General features: G+C 36.9%; 9 protein-coding genes across 9 annotated transcripts in view; 5 read left to right on the plus strand and 4 right to left on the minus strand.

Moving 5' to 3' along the window:
• Positions 1–344, minus strand: part of RHIMIDRAFT_251952 (uncharacterized protein) — a gene marked incomplete at both ends in the record, with an annotated part of 1,050 nt that extends 706 nt beyond the window's left edge. Inside the window, 2 exons of the mRNA XM_023610905.1 lie at positions 16–85; positions 144–344. Of these exons, the coding sequence (XP_023465882.1) occupies positions 16–85; positions 144–344 (271 nt within the window). The remainder of the gene's footprint in view (positions 1–15; positions 86–143) is intronic.
• A 697-nt stretch (positions 345–1,041) lies between these two features.
• RHIMIDRAFT_237992 (putative mitochondrial 2-oxodicarboxylate carrier) lies at positions 1,042–2,245 on the plus strand (the record flags this gene model as incomplete). The annotated part of the gene is made up of 7 exons (XM_023608862.1): positions 1,042–1,063; positions 1,112–1,189; positions 1,239–1,320; positions 1,377–1,608; positions 1,670–1,837; positions 1,893–2,071; positions 2,122–2,245. The coding sequence occupies 7 exons, from the start codon at positions 1,042–1,044 to the stop codon at positions 2,243–2,245; spliced, it is 885 nt and encodes a 294-aa protein (XP_023465883.1).
• Positions 2,246–2,284: 39 nt separating this feature from the next.
• On the minus strand, positions 2,285–3,676 carry RHIMIDRAFT_237993 (kinase-like protein; the record flags this gene model as incomplete). The annotated part of the gene is made up of 4 exons (XM_023608863.1): positions 2,285–2,997; positions 3,217–3,454; positions 3,504–3,620; positions 3,671–3,676. The coding sequence occupies 4 exons, from the start codon at positions 3,674–3,676 to the stop codon at positions 2,285–2,287; spliced, it is 1,074 nt and encodes a 357-aa protein (XP_023465884.1).
• Positions 3,677–3,932: 256 nt separating this feature from the next.
• Positions 3,933–4,445, plus strand: RHIMIDRAFT_237994 (uncharacterized protein; the record flags this gene model as incomplete). The annotated part of the gene is made up of 3 exons (XM_023608864.1): positions 3,933–3,991; positions 4,042–4,138; positions 4,194–4,445. 3 exons carry the CDS (start codon positions 3,933–3,935, stop codon positions 4,443–4,445), a joined length of 408 nt encoding a protein of 135 aa, XP_023465885.1.
• Positions 4,423–6,115, minus strand: RHIMIDRAFT_251956 (MutT/nudix family protein; the record flags this gene model as incomplete). Its single annotated transcript, XM_023610906.1, has 3 exons — positions 4,423–5,139; positions 5,185–5,820; positions 5,867–6,115. 3 exons carry the CDS (start codon positions 6,113–6,115, stop codon positions 4,423–4,425), a joined length of 1,602 nt encoding a protein of 533 aa, XP_023465886.1.
• Positions 6,116–6,283: 168 nt separating this feature from the next.
• Positions 6,284–7,659, plus strand: RHIMIDRAFT_237996 (uncharacterized protein; the record flags this gene model as incomplete). Its single annotated transcript, XM_023608865.1, has 6 exons — positions 6,284–6,415; positions 6,466–6,688; positions 6,747–6,917; positions 6,962–7,176; positions 7,229–7,451; positions 7,496–7,659. The coding sequence occupies 6 exons, from the start codon at positions 6,284–6,286 to the stop codon at positions 7,657–7,659; spliced, it is 1,128 nt and encodes a 375-aa protein (XP_023465887.1).
• Positions 7,660–8,493: 834 nt separating this feature from the next.
• Positions 8,494–9,196, plus strand: RHIMIDRAFT_237997 (uncharacterized protein; the record flags this gene model as incomplete). Its single annotated transcript, XM_023608866.1, has 3 exons — positions 8,494–8,702; positions 8,749–9,064; positions 9,113–9,196. The coding sequence occupies 3 exons, from the start codon at positions 8,494–8,496 to the stop codon at positions 9,194–9,196; spliced, it is 609 nt and encodes a 202-aa protein (XP_023465888.1).
• A 2,051-nt stretch (positions 9,197–11,247) lies between these two features.
• RHIMIDRAFT_237998 (DUF1751-domain-containing protein) lies at positions 11,248–12,505 on the minus strand (the record flags this gene model as incomplete). Its single annotated transcript, XM_023608867.1, has 7 exons — positions 11,248–11,344; positions 11,401–11,550; positions 11,602–11,795; positions 11,848–11,968; positions 12,020–12,186; positions 12,235–12,295; positions 12,342–12,505. The coding sequence occupies 7 exons, from the start codon at positions 12,503–12,505 to the stop codon at positions 11,248–11,250; spliced, it is 954 nt and encodes a 317-aa protein (XP_023465889.1).
• Positions 12,506–12,723: 218 nt separating this feature from the next.
• Positions 12,724–12,998, plus strand: part of RHIMIDRAFT_313666 (TPR-like protein) — a gene marked incomplete at its 3' end in the record, with an annotated part of 2,375 nt that continues 2,100 nt past the window's right edge. Inside the window, exon 1 of the mRNA XM_023614881.1 lies at positions 12,724–12,905. Coding sequence (XP_023465890.1) covers positions 12,824–12,905 — 82 coding nt within the window. The 5' untranslated portion in view covers positions 12,724–12,823. The remainder of the gene's footprint in view (positions 12,906–12,998) is intronic.

Here is a 12,998-nt window from a genome sequence, read left to right on the forward strand (position 1 = left end):
AATAATGTGTCAAACCTGAAGGCGAGGCTTCTGGTTGATTGATGCTGTATGTATCATAATCAATACCACAAAAATTCAAATACATCTACAAAAAATCATTAGCATTGTGTTTTTTATAAAGTTTCCATAACAAAAAACCATACTTGAATCTGTAAGCAATCTACGTCAAACCATGTAGATTTACCAGGGCCATAAACAAACAAGGTGTCTTTCTTTAGTAATTCGGGTTCATTGACAGCAGGATATACTTTAAGTGGAAAGTTTTTTAATTTCAGAAACTGTAAACAAGAAGGTAGTTCAAATGTTGGTAACTCGCCAAATCGTGAGCTTGGTGTGGTTGTCATTTTTGAAAGGAAAAAAAAAAGAAAGGAAGGGAGTGACTCCCCCTCACTGTCTGTCTGAGCTTCAAATTATCAATCGCCATTAGACGCGCGCATGCTTCAACGTTTTGATAAAAGCAGATAAAAAGCAGATAAAAAGAGGATGACAGAGTCTCATTAAAATAAAGGTTATAATGCACATAAAGTGTATCTTATTATGTAATTGCTTTGGGTTCCTTTTTGGATAAAAGACACGCGTTACGTGAAAGAGGAAAAAAGGATAAGATGATCTCTTTGTTACACTTTATGACTACTGTGTCTGTGTGGGGGAAGAGATCTTTTAAGAGATTATAAAACAAATACAATCCTAAGCATCGAAAATGAGGCTTTAATGATAATATTTAAGCTACAGTAGTTCTCTTTCTACAGCCACTTGAATATGGTTTTTTTTAAAAAATGAATTCAGCATCAATATGCTCCGCTTTTCTATTGGCCAAATCAGGCCATTTAACATTAGTCGATCTGACGTGGAATAGAATACAACAGTGGATATGATTGGGCAAATTTAGTAAAAATTGTCCATAATTCATTAAAAGTAGGCTGTAGATGGGAAAAAAAAGAGAAAGCGCGGACTGTTTTTTGTTTAACAAAAGATCTCTGATTCATCTATTGCGTCTTTCTCTCTCTTTCTTTCTTTCTTTCTTTCTTAAAATAGATTAGAATGCCTGAAGCTGTTCAAAAACGTAAAGCACAAGTTATGCATAACATATGAACTAAACTTTTTCGTATAGCTTTGCCTTTTGGTTTCCAGTTCTTGGCTGGCGCTATTGCTGGTGTATCAGAAATTCTGGTCATGTACCCTTTAGATGGTAAGTACGATAAGAAGGAAAGAAACTGCATGTATTCATTTACTTCAAGTCGTAAAGACAAGAGCTCAATTAAGTACTGGTACGAGTACTGGCATTATCGGCACAATGACATCCATGATAAAGACTGAAGGGTAATTACAAAAGAAAAGAAAAAGAATAGTATCGTTTCTAAACCAATATAACTCAGACCTGGTTCCTTATATCGTGGTATTTTACCACCCATCATGGTCGAAGCACCCAAGCGTGCCACCAAATTTGCTGCTAATGAACAATACACCACCATCTACAAGAAGCTTTTTGGCTTTGAGAAGATTACGCAGACCTTATCGATCATGACAGGTGTTAGTGCAGGTATGACAGAAGCTGTGATTATCGTGCCATTTGAATTGGTAAAAGTGAGGATGCAAGACAAGGCCAACGTAAGGAAAAGAAAAAAAAAAATACAGAACAGACAAGTTTGAACAATCATATATTGTGTAGTTGGGAAAATACAACGGAACGGCCGACACTATTAGAAAGATCGTTGCTGCAGAAGGTACATTGGCCTTATTCAATGGTTTAGAAGCTACCATGTGGCGTCATGCCGTCTGGAACGGTGCTTATTTTGGTCTGATTTTCAAAGTGAAAGATTTGATGCCCAAACCCAAGGTACACATAATAAAGAAAAGTGGGAAAATCGGGGTAACTAATATCCAAAGTTTAGGATCCTAATCAACAGCGTCTTACCAACTTTGCTGCTGGTACTGTTGGTGGTATCGTAGCAACCGCATTCAATACACCCATCGATGTCGTAAAGACTCGTATTCAAAGCTATAACGGTGTTGGTGTCAGAAAATATAACTGGACACTACCTTCCGTTGCTTTAGTTGCTAGAGAAGAAGGGTAATATATTGTTTTGAAAGTATAGCATGTAATTAACCCTTTTATAATAGATTCGCTTCATTGTACAGAGGATTCTTACCCAAGGTATTGAGATTAGGTCCAGGAGGTGGTATTCTGTTAGTGGTCTTTGAGACTGTTTCAAACTTTATCCGAAAGAACATCTTGAAGGAGTAATCGTTTGTAGATTTATTATTAAAAAAGAGGCAAAATAAATTAAGATTCCAGCATTCTTGGCTGTTGTAATGATTTTCTAACAAACAAGCTTCTAAATTTACCCATAACGCGCTGCTTCAGTAACTTTTTCTCATTATAGTGGTTATCTGTGGGCGCAATCTGCATCCTTCTTTTAAACATGCGCAAAAAGAACGATTTCTTTTCTGCGACGACATTTGGATAATAGTGTTGCTTGGTCTCTAAACCAGCAGACGACAGTGTCTCTTCTGAGACGACTTTGAATTTTGGTGGGGAATAAGGAGGGTGGTAAGAATAGGTCAAGATCGATTGAGGTGAGCTATGGCCAGTCAGTCGTCTTGGTTCCTCATCTTCTGCTGTAAGCCAAGGGTGTAGTAAGCATTCTTTGGCTGTAATTCGTTTTCGAGCATCTACACAGAGTAGTCGTCGTATCAAGTCAGCTGCTTTACTTGGTGTTTGAGAGGGTATCTGATATTCTCCTGCTTTAATCTTTCTAAACAGTTCTGGCATTTGATCAGCTTGAAAAGGTAAGGATCCTGTCAACATGGCAAACAAGATGACTCCACAGCTCCATAGATCAGCAGGCGGACCTTCATAAGGTGTGGCAGTGACCATTTCCGGTGCTGCATAAAACGGACTGCCACAGTAAGTGCTTAGAATATCCCGTCGTTGCTTTACCATATTTCCAAATCCGAAATCGCACAGTTGTACTTGAGACGCATTGTTGATGAGAACTATGGATATTGCAAATTAGTCTTGATCTATTGAAATCAAGAGTTTTCTTTCTATATCTCTCTTTCTTCTACTTGCCATTCTCTGGTTTTAGATCTCTGTGTACAATGTTATTCTAAGGGGGGACAATTGATTTTTAGCTTAAAATAATAGGATAAATGTATATTAATGTACATCATGAATATAATCAACTGCTTCAATAATCTCTCGAAACCATTTACGAGCCAACCGTTCGTTCAGCCTTTTCTGCTCTCTTATCTTATGAAACAATTCTCCACCTTCAACGTATTCCATAATGATGTATATCAAGTCTTGTTCTGTAAAGACATCATAGATCTGCACGATATGTTTATGTGTCAATCGTTTGGCAAACGTTTCACAGATCTTTTGCTCTCGTTCTGCATGCAATTTTTGATCTCCTGCCTTGAATATCTTTTTATCGACCACCTTGGCAGCACACTTTTAAAGGAGAGTTTAGAGAAGTGGTGGTTTATTAAATCTAACTTACCAATTTCCCCGTGGCTTTTTCTTCTACTAAATAAACTTTGCCAAAGTTACCACTTCCCAATGTATGCAGCTTGGCATATCTGCTTTCAAATGTGCCTTTTCTCGATCTTGATTTTACCTGTTGTATGTATCAATGGAGTGTATTTATTCGTCCTTTATTCATATTACCTCCATGAGTCTATTCATAACGCTCTTTTAACACACGCACACAAATACACACACGCGCACACACAAGTGTAAAAAATGAGAAATGAAGAAGAAATAATAAAACTATCCGAATAACTTTTGAAGCTTCTTTCTTTAGCCTGCATCAAAATTCAAAGAATTTTTCATTCTCTCTCTCTTTCTTTTTCTTTTTGTACGCATTGTTGTTATTGTATTTAAAGTGACACGCTTTTTTCTTTTTCTTTTTTTTTTTTTTTTTTGAAAAATGGCAGAACAAAACTTGTCCTATACCCCACCACGATTACCAAAGTCAATCAAGTCAGCGTATGAATAACCATAGCTAAACAAAGGAGAAAGACTAAGTACCCTTTTAGTGATAGATCAAGCGAGATCTATAGCAAACTGGAAAACGAATATGAAATGCTAAAGCAATTACGAGCAGTATGGGTTGAGAAACTAGGACACTTAAAAGTAAAACCTTTGTTTTTGATTTATGAATTATACAAACTAACTCATATATTAATAGAAACAACATGATATACTTGTAAGAATGCAGAATGTAACAGAAGAACAAGTAAAAGGTGTCAATTCCTTATACTCAACAGAACTAGACAATGATGATGATACGACAATAACAACCATCACACAAAATGATCATTTAGAAAATGAAGAAAGTGAAGAAGAACAAGAAGAGGATGAAGAAGAAGCCAGAAGAGCCTTGACGCTTATGTTGGAAGAATTCGGAGATGATATGTTTATTGACAAAGAGGATAACTAGGACGAATATCAACAGGTATACCAGCATGATCAATACGATCCAGAGCATCTTTTGTGTTTACATCCAATACACCATACTTTTTCAAAAAGGCGGTGACTGCCTGCTTATCACCATCTCCTTGAAGCACCAAGATATCGTGTGTCAAATCAGAGACAGCTGAACGAATCTTTTCAAAGTCAACACGGAACACTTTATCTTGATCATCATAAATAAAGCCTCCCTTTTCTACTAGGTAGTTCAGTTGCATGGCTTGACCTAATCCATGCGCTTCTTGAATACCAAATCGAATCGATCGGAAGGCTGAAGCTAAGAATGTGACCCAGAATTGCTCTTGGGTGACATTGTCAATGGTGCCACAATCGACCATGATATCAGCTGCAAAAAGAGCAGCAATATCAGCCTTGGCTTCTTCAAAGGCAGAGTGATGTTCTTGTAGCTTTGAACGGATGGTGTGTCCATCGAGGGTATGATGAGGACCATTGCTATGACATACTTCATGAAGCAAAACGTGTGTAGTGAATGCATCTTTGCTCAAGTATTGAAGTTGGTCTTTGGCCAGGATCTGACCCGCAATGGGCTTGAGGACATGTTCGAATTTTCCTTCTTGAACATTCTTGATCAACACCAGTTTAGATCCTCCTCTCTTGATGACTTCTTCATCGTTTGGAAGATTGTATGCAGCAGTCATGGGAACCTAATCATATTTAGTTTCACAGACAAACACAAAGATGCAACTTACAGCGACATCACCAGCAGAAAAGAGTTGATTGACGACGACGATAGGGGCAACGACCAGGTCCTTATTGCGATACTTTTCAGGAATAGGCAAACGATCTTCAACAAACTGAAGGTCGGAGAACTTTTCGAGTAAACGAGATGAATGAGCGTCACGAACATGAATATAGAATTCATAAGCACTCTTGAATGTAAAGAGACCATCTGTGTACTGTTCATAAGGGCCAAGCGTGATTTCGAGATTATTGAATTTGCCAAGCCGGAGCCAATCAAGTTCAGAATCCATATAGTCGTTGGTTTCAAATGCCTTGGCACGAGAAGTTAAAAATTCATAAATATTAGTTCCTTCATGTCCCTTTTCGTACACATCCTTTAATTCCTCAGCAGCATCGCGAATATGAGCCGCTGCAGGCTTTAAGAGATCAGAGAAGGCTTCTGAATAAGGCACTGACTTGAGCTGCCCCTTGTCGTCGCGTCTGATGACGGTATAATAACTCTTGGCTCGCTTCTGTTCTTCTTCTGGCAAAGTAGCTACCCAGCTCTCGAATTCCTCCTTTGACATGTCTTCAGGATAGAAATTTCCACCTTCAGGACGTTTAGGAGCACCGTCTACAAATACAGCATTGTCGTCTTCACGTGCCTACTGAGTGTAAGCATTGATGTTCTTATACATATATTATACTTACCCAAGGTCCTTTATACATTTCAAACAAGGTGCACAAGTCCTTATTACCTTCCTTTTGTAACTTCTCGCGAAGTGCTTCATTGCCTGACCATGCCTGTCTCATGTAGAGTTGATCAATATACCTGCCTGCCTTGACCAAGTGTTTCAAGGCAGCGTGTTCTTTAGGATGCAAGTGAGATAAATCGGCAGTACACTCATAAAGTGCAAAGCGAGCAAGGCGATCAGTCAGTGAACGAATACTAGTAGTCATATAGAAGAGAGAAAGAGAGAGGGGGGCATTGAACAAAAATGTAGCGTGGGCAAAATAAATCAAAGAACTCAATGAAACCCAGAAGCCGAAAAAGTAAATTTGGCGCTAAAAAAGGGAAAATACGACATTCAGGGCTCCTGTCAACGCCATTTTTTTTTTTGGAAGAAAATGCAGAGATTGAATAGAACAGTTTTGTATGGTTGGGGACAAACGCAGGCGTTACCCTTGTTGAAGGGTTCCATGGATAGAGTATTGAATAAACCTCAGCTTTTGAAACAATTGGATGATTATGCTTTACCTGTAATTCAAGAAAAGAAAAGAAAAAAAAAAGCTAATTGCTTTTTTGCTAGAAAGACGAGACTGTGACGCATTTGGCCGCTGGTTGGGGTCATTCTCTCCTTGGTACAGACGTGAATAGTGTATATAGCTTTGGTTTGAATAAGAGTGGACAATTAGGAAATGGCAAAATTTCCAATCGAGGTGGATCAAAGATCTACAGTGACAAGGAGAACAAGATAAAATTCTTGGCGTGCGGAAGAGAGCATTCACATGTTGTAACAGAAAAGAATAAAAGTAAAGAAAAAAAGGAGAAGAAGGGGGAAAGGGGAAACAGATGTTAATGTTGATATAGAAACTCAGCTGTATTCGTTTGGCAATAACATGTATGGACAATTGGGAATAGGAAAAAACAAGAACACGGTGCCAGGAGAGCTAGCTGCAGAAAGTACATTACAAAAGGTGGAACTGGATGGAGTGATTGAGCACATTGTCTGTGGTCTAGACAATACTGTATTAGCCACAGGTAAGATGATCAATCATATTCATAAGGTTATAACTTTTATGTAGATCATCTTGTCTACGCTATGGGATGGGGTGCTGATGGACAACTAGGACAAGGGTGTGATGATAAGGACATTCCGAGTCAAGTGTCCATCAACTGTTCAATAAAAAAACTATCGTCTTCAACAGATTTCACTCTCCTACTCACAAACAAACATACACTCTGGACCTGGGGGAACTCGGAGTATGGTCAGGGCATGCAGGGAAAGAAGATTGACAGGGTAAATAAGAAATGGGTAATCAGAATATGTATACGCCCTTACCATATAGTAGATTCTAGAGCCATTAAAAGTCAACATAGGTCGGGTGATGGATGTGGCAGCCGGAGGTCCTTTCTCAATCGTCTTGACTGAGGACGGTCATGTTCACTCATGCGGTTATGGCGCTCTTGGTCTTGGCCCTGAAATGATCGAAAGTTTAGAGTTGAAGGAAATAAAGGGATTAGAAAAAGTTGTCAAAGTGTACGCCTCAACAGATTACGCAGCAGCTCTGACAGGTAGGTGCATGTGTACACAATATTGAGCCTAATTTGTTTTGTAGACGATGGACAACTTTATACATGGGGGCTGAATGGGCCTAGTGGTCGATTAGGACTAGGTCATCATGAACATGCGTTTGTGCCTAGTCGCGTGAATGTAGATAGAAAGGTGCTTGATGTTTCTTTGGGCGTGAATCATGCAATGATTTTATGTGAAGACGTATAAATAAACATATGCAAGCGCACATGGCTTGATTGAATGGACCAATGATACTTTTATTTTTTCCCTCCTTTCTTTTGTATATACACACACACACACACAAAAATGAAGGTAGGATATCAACGGGTTTATAGAGAGAGGGAGATTAGACGGAAAGAACATACGAAATATTATCTTAAACATATAAAGACCGGTTGCATGCATAAAATGAAAGTAAGGGGGAAAGAAGCGCCCTTGATAATGAGTCTGGACAGATGGATACACACACAAGGAGACAAAAGAAAGAGAGAGAGAGAGAGAGATGAAGGAAAGGGGAGGAAAAGAAAAGGACTGACAGAAGATCAAGATAACATGGTTATAAATAGATTAAATGTTGTTTAAACAAGTGTCACGCAAATGGACAATGAATGAGTATGTATACAAGGAGAGAAATCGATTGCCACACAAACAATCAAGACCATCCGCATGAATGCCTTTTCAGACCACATGTTTATTATAATTACGCATAAAAAAAAGATATATAACAATAGTTTGTCATTGAAATATCAAAAATAGAGTAGTAAAAACAATAAAGAAATGTCACAAAGTAAGTTTACAGGTTGTATGGCCATCATGCATTTGTATGTGTATATTTTTTCCCTCCTTTTTTATTTTCCCTCCTTATTTTTAAATTAACTTTTCTATTAAAATCACTTTTTCTTCTTTTTTCCTTTCTTCTTCTTTACACAAAAAAGTAATGAATAACAACTATTCAACCATTTGCTCAAAGGAGAACAGTAAGTGATATCCTTTGATAAAAAGTCAAAATGTAATTTTTGTGTATCTGTAGCACAGCACACAATGACTTCGACATGTCGATACGATTCATCTCTTGGTCTATTAACCAAAAAATTCATTGCACTACTTCGCTCAAGCGCTCATGGCGACCTTGACTTGAATTGTGCCGCATCACAGCTAAAGGTACAAAAGAGGCGTATCTATGATATCACAAATGTACTCGAAGGCATTCAATTGATTGAAAAGAATTCAAAAAATCACGTACAATGGATGTAAGTATACGACTTTATCTATCTTGTGATACTAATATAGAAACAGAGGAAACATGCAGGATACATGTGAGATAACTAAACTTCAACAACGACTTCAGTCATTAAAGAATCAAAACCAAAGCTTAGAAAAAGAATATAAACAACTGAACGGTATCAAGCAACAAGTCGACCTTGACATCGAGCGGGTTCTCATGTCAAATGGATCTGATTGTTATCTTACTCTTGATGATCTAACAAGATTTGAACTCATGATTAATGCAGAACGTGAATCCTTTGTAGTGGTGAATGCACCATATGATACAGATATTGAGGTTCACACAAATGATTATTATCCTACCAAAAAACTGACTGATAAGAAAAAGGTAAATATAAGATAATGTGTGTATATTTATATTAATAAATATGAGTAGATAACCAAAACAAAGTGTTATATTCGTGTCTCAGATTGCTCCAAACAGCATCTACGTGTATCTTTGAAGCAAAAAGGATATTAATTCTTTATTTAAAATAAAATTAAAAAAGAAAAAAAAGGGGGTTGATAATAACACCATATTAATATAAATGCATGTCTTTATGCATATTTACAGTGTTACACGTCAAACTACTCTTTTGAGTCATTCAACAAACAAGAGTATATATCAGCATGGAAGGAGGGGTTAATCTTTCTGCATGATAATAAGACCAAATACATACATATTCAACAAAAAGGTCCCCCCTTTCTTTCTTATATGACTTTTGAGATCCATGATTGTTACTTATTTGGTCATTATCATTTATAAAAGCTCAAGTGCCGAGAAATATTTAGTTAATTAACATGAGGCATCTGCTTTCTGTCTTTCGACGTACTGTAATTAGTCGATCCTCCAATCCTTCTTTAACATACATGATCAACAGCTACTCTTGATGGAATTGTGGCTGTTTCTTGTAAACCTGTTTCTTTCTTCTTTTTTTGTTCCTTTTATTGCCAGCAAAGGCTCCATAAACCCTCCTCCTTATAAAGGAATTCTTTCACGTTGTAATGGCATAAAAGTTGCAGAAAAAAAAAGGCTAGTCAAACACCTGGACTGATCGGGTTATAGTTCCAAATTTGGAGACTTTGGGAGAGCGGTCCTTTCTTTGATTGAAAAGAAATCAATAAAGAGAAAGTGAATGCCTGTCATTGTCTATTCTAATCCATGCGCTCTATTTATATTATCGAATGCAACTATGCCACAACGGGGCAAGGATATATCTTGGGTCAGGAGGGAGCCATCGATGTTCCTTTTGTCCCTTTTTCCTTTGTAATAATTATCAATTGTGCGTCCTCTTTGTGTGAACAGTAAGAAACAAAAAAAAAAAAAAAAGTAGTGCTCGATATTTCAAAGGAACAGGTGGTCAAGATAAACGAGGAGTTACAGCAGCGGCTTACATGATTTATAGACAATGCTTTAAAGTAAAATTTGCTTTCTTTCGTCTAACATATTTATGAATAAAACTGATGCAGCACTTTTAGGATACTAAACTTTTTTCAAAATCGATATGTTGCTAATCTATAGATACACTTTTTTCAGATCAGCAATTGCACTTTAATCAATATTTTCTTTATTATTTCCAGCTTGATAGCGTATAATAATATATAAAGCGAGCTTCATCTTTTTTGAGAAAACAGGAGGAAGAGACTCCTTATAATGTGGTCAGCACTTGACAAGTTTACGTACTTTTCTTGTTTCTCTCTTTTTTATAAACTCTCCTCTTTTGATACAAGTATTTAATGTAATAAATGATCATTCTTTTTACTTTTGATGGGCTCTCTTTTATCATCATTTGCTGTCTTTTTCTTTTCTATCAGTGTGCGAATAATTTCTGAATAAAATGCAGTCAATCAAAATACCATGAAAGGTTTTTAACAAAGGGATATTCTTGTAAAAAGTATATTCTTACTAAATACTTGAATCCTTGTGGATGTGTACCCAATGAGCTGTATAAATTATGGCTTCTCTTTATCATTATTAACTGGCATAACATGGAAGAAAAAATAATTTCCTCTTTAATGACACAACATTGAAACACTTGGAGAATTACCTGAAACACGATGCTCTCTTTCTTTCTCCCTCTATCCCCTCTCTCTGTGCGTGTGTTCCGTTCTTAGAGCCGCAATGGCTGCCTTTATATAACCAAATTTGTACTGTGTTTTCTCTTGTGTTGGCGCGTTGAAAGAATAACGGTATATCCACTCTCTCATTTCAATATCTATGATGCATATTCATCAACTGTATTCTTGTGTTTGAGATTCCAGACACACGACTAGTTTGTGTAATTAAAACTGCGCGAATGTCACTTGCCATAGTCAGCGTCATGTCTGCGCGTGCCTGCAGCATCAATAAATAGCCATAGTTCCGTTTGTACCACACCCCCAAGATATGACACTGTTTCAAAAGGAATGAGCATAAAAGGGAAATGAAATGTTTATATATAGGGGGATATATAATTGTATATATTTATAATGTTGTCATGTTATCATTATTATTAAAAAAAAGGGGGGGGGCAAAGCAGATCTCTCTAGAGATTACTTGTGTTCATCTGCATCAAAAATAACGGAATTATCCGAGGTAGGTTCTTGTGGTTTAGATAATCGCATATCCAGTGCTTTTAATGCCAGTGCCCTTAAAAAAAAGAGGGGTTATAAATAACTTAAAATAATGCATAACTACACATTTACCTTCTCCTTTCTGCTTCTGCACGGGCTGAGCCTGGTTGAGGTGTAGTATTGCCTAATTCGAGATCTCGATAACTGCGTGCGCCTGGTTTACAACATTTTAACTTGACAAGAAGATCGTAGACATGATTAGAGATCACCATGACAACAGGACTATATATGTATATCGTTACTATAACAATAACGTTGTAAAATGATTCTTACTGTAAGAATTCCGGAAAGAAGGTATGGATAGCAAATGCTTCACTTTGATCACCTTGGATACCATCTTGATATTTAAAGAATCGAATATAAATCCAACCTATGATCCATCCAATATTCACTAAATTATAAAATACGATCGCTTTCATCAAGATAAGACTAGCAATACTAACGGCCGTAGCTACACCCAACAAATTCTAAAGAACATCAACAATACGTCATTTATCATACACATGTAAAGAAACCAACCTTGACACGAATAGATATTTTGCCTCCTAGGATAGCTAGACGATGTTCAGGCACTAGATGCTTAAAGGCAACTAAGAATGCTGAGAATACGCCCGCCATACCATTGATTTGTATTTGATATCTGTATACAGCTATAAACAATAGATTCTGATAACAAGTGTGGTCAACTTACAAATAAGTGTCGTCTCCTGATAGATAAAAAGTGAAAACTAAGCCAAACCAGGTGACGATGTTGGATAAAATAGCTGTGATGACAATGAACTTTAATAATTCTCTTGATCCCCAAGCCCGTTCCAGGTATTTTCCACAGAATAACAATACAATAATACTAAATGTAAGCTAATGGCTTGTTAACACATACAATTTATGAGTCAGGTTGTTCCTTACTGAAAAAGGGTTATTTTCATAGAAAGTGGCTGTCAACAATGTCCAAGGTGCATAAAATATACTAAAAAGATGAATATAGATGTATATGATGAACAAGTGACATTTACAATCCTGGCACTAGTCCAATAAAAGGACAGACTGCTTGCTTTGGTTCATCAAGACTTGTACGATAAATATAAACATAACAGCCAACTGAGACACAGAATAGAGTAGACACTAATGCCTTTGTTAAAGAAGGTACATTGGTCACTAGATTCATCTTGAAAGACATTGCTACCCCCAAAAAGTTTTTTTTCTTTACTTTTGAGCCGCTGCTCACGTGACATTCACGTCCATTCATGATGAATGATAAAAAGGGAAATGAATATGTGTGTAACAAGGAAAATGACGAAAATAAAGTTCAAACTAAAAAAAAGGGGGGGAGGACAGGATGCGTTTGTACACTCCCCCCGAAAAAATGATTACATTTTTTTGTATTTTTTTTTTCTTCTTTCTTTCTTTCTTCTTTTCTTTCCCTTTTTTCCTTTTTCTCTATTTTTTAAAACTAAAACATACATTACCTTTTGATACGCTTTTATATACAAGTATTATGTCAGCAATCAAGGCAATACCTAAACCAAATACAATACAGAAATTAACCAGTGTAAATGAGCAAGTTTGGTTAAAACTAGGTAGGTATACACAACATGTGTGTATATGTGTGTGTATGTGTGTGTGCGTGTGTAAATAAAGGAGATGACGGAGCCAACTGAGAGGAAAAAAAA

Source organism: Rhizopus microsporus, assembly GCF_002708625.1.
Source record: "Rhizopus microsporus ATCC 52813 unplaced genomic scaffold scaffold_9, whole genome shotgun sequence".
Lineage (NCBI taxonomy): Eukaryota > Fungi > Mucoromycota > Mucoromycetes > Mucorales > Rhizopodaceae > Rhizopus > Rhizopus microsporus.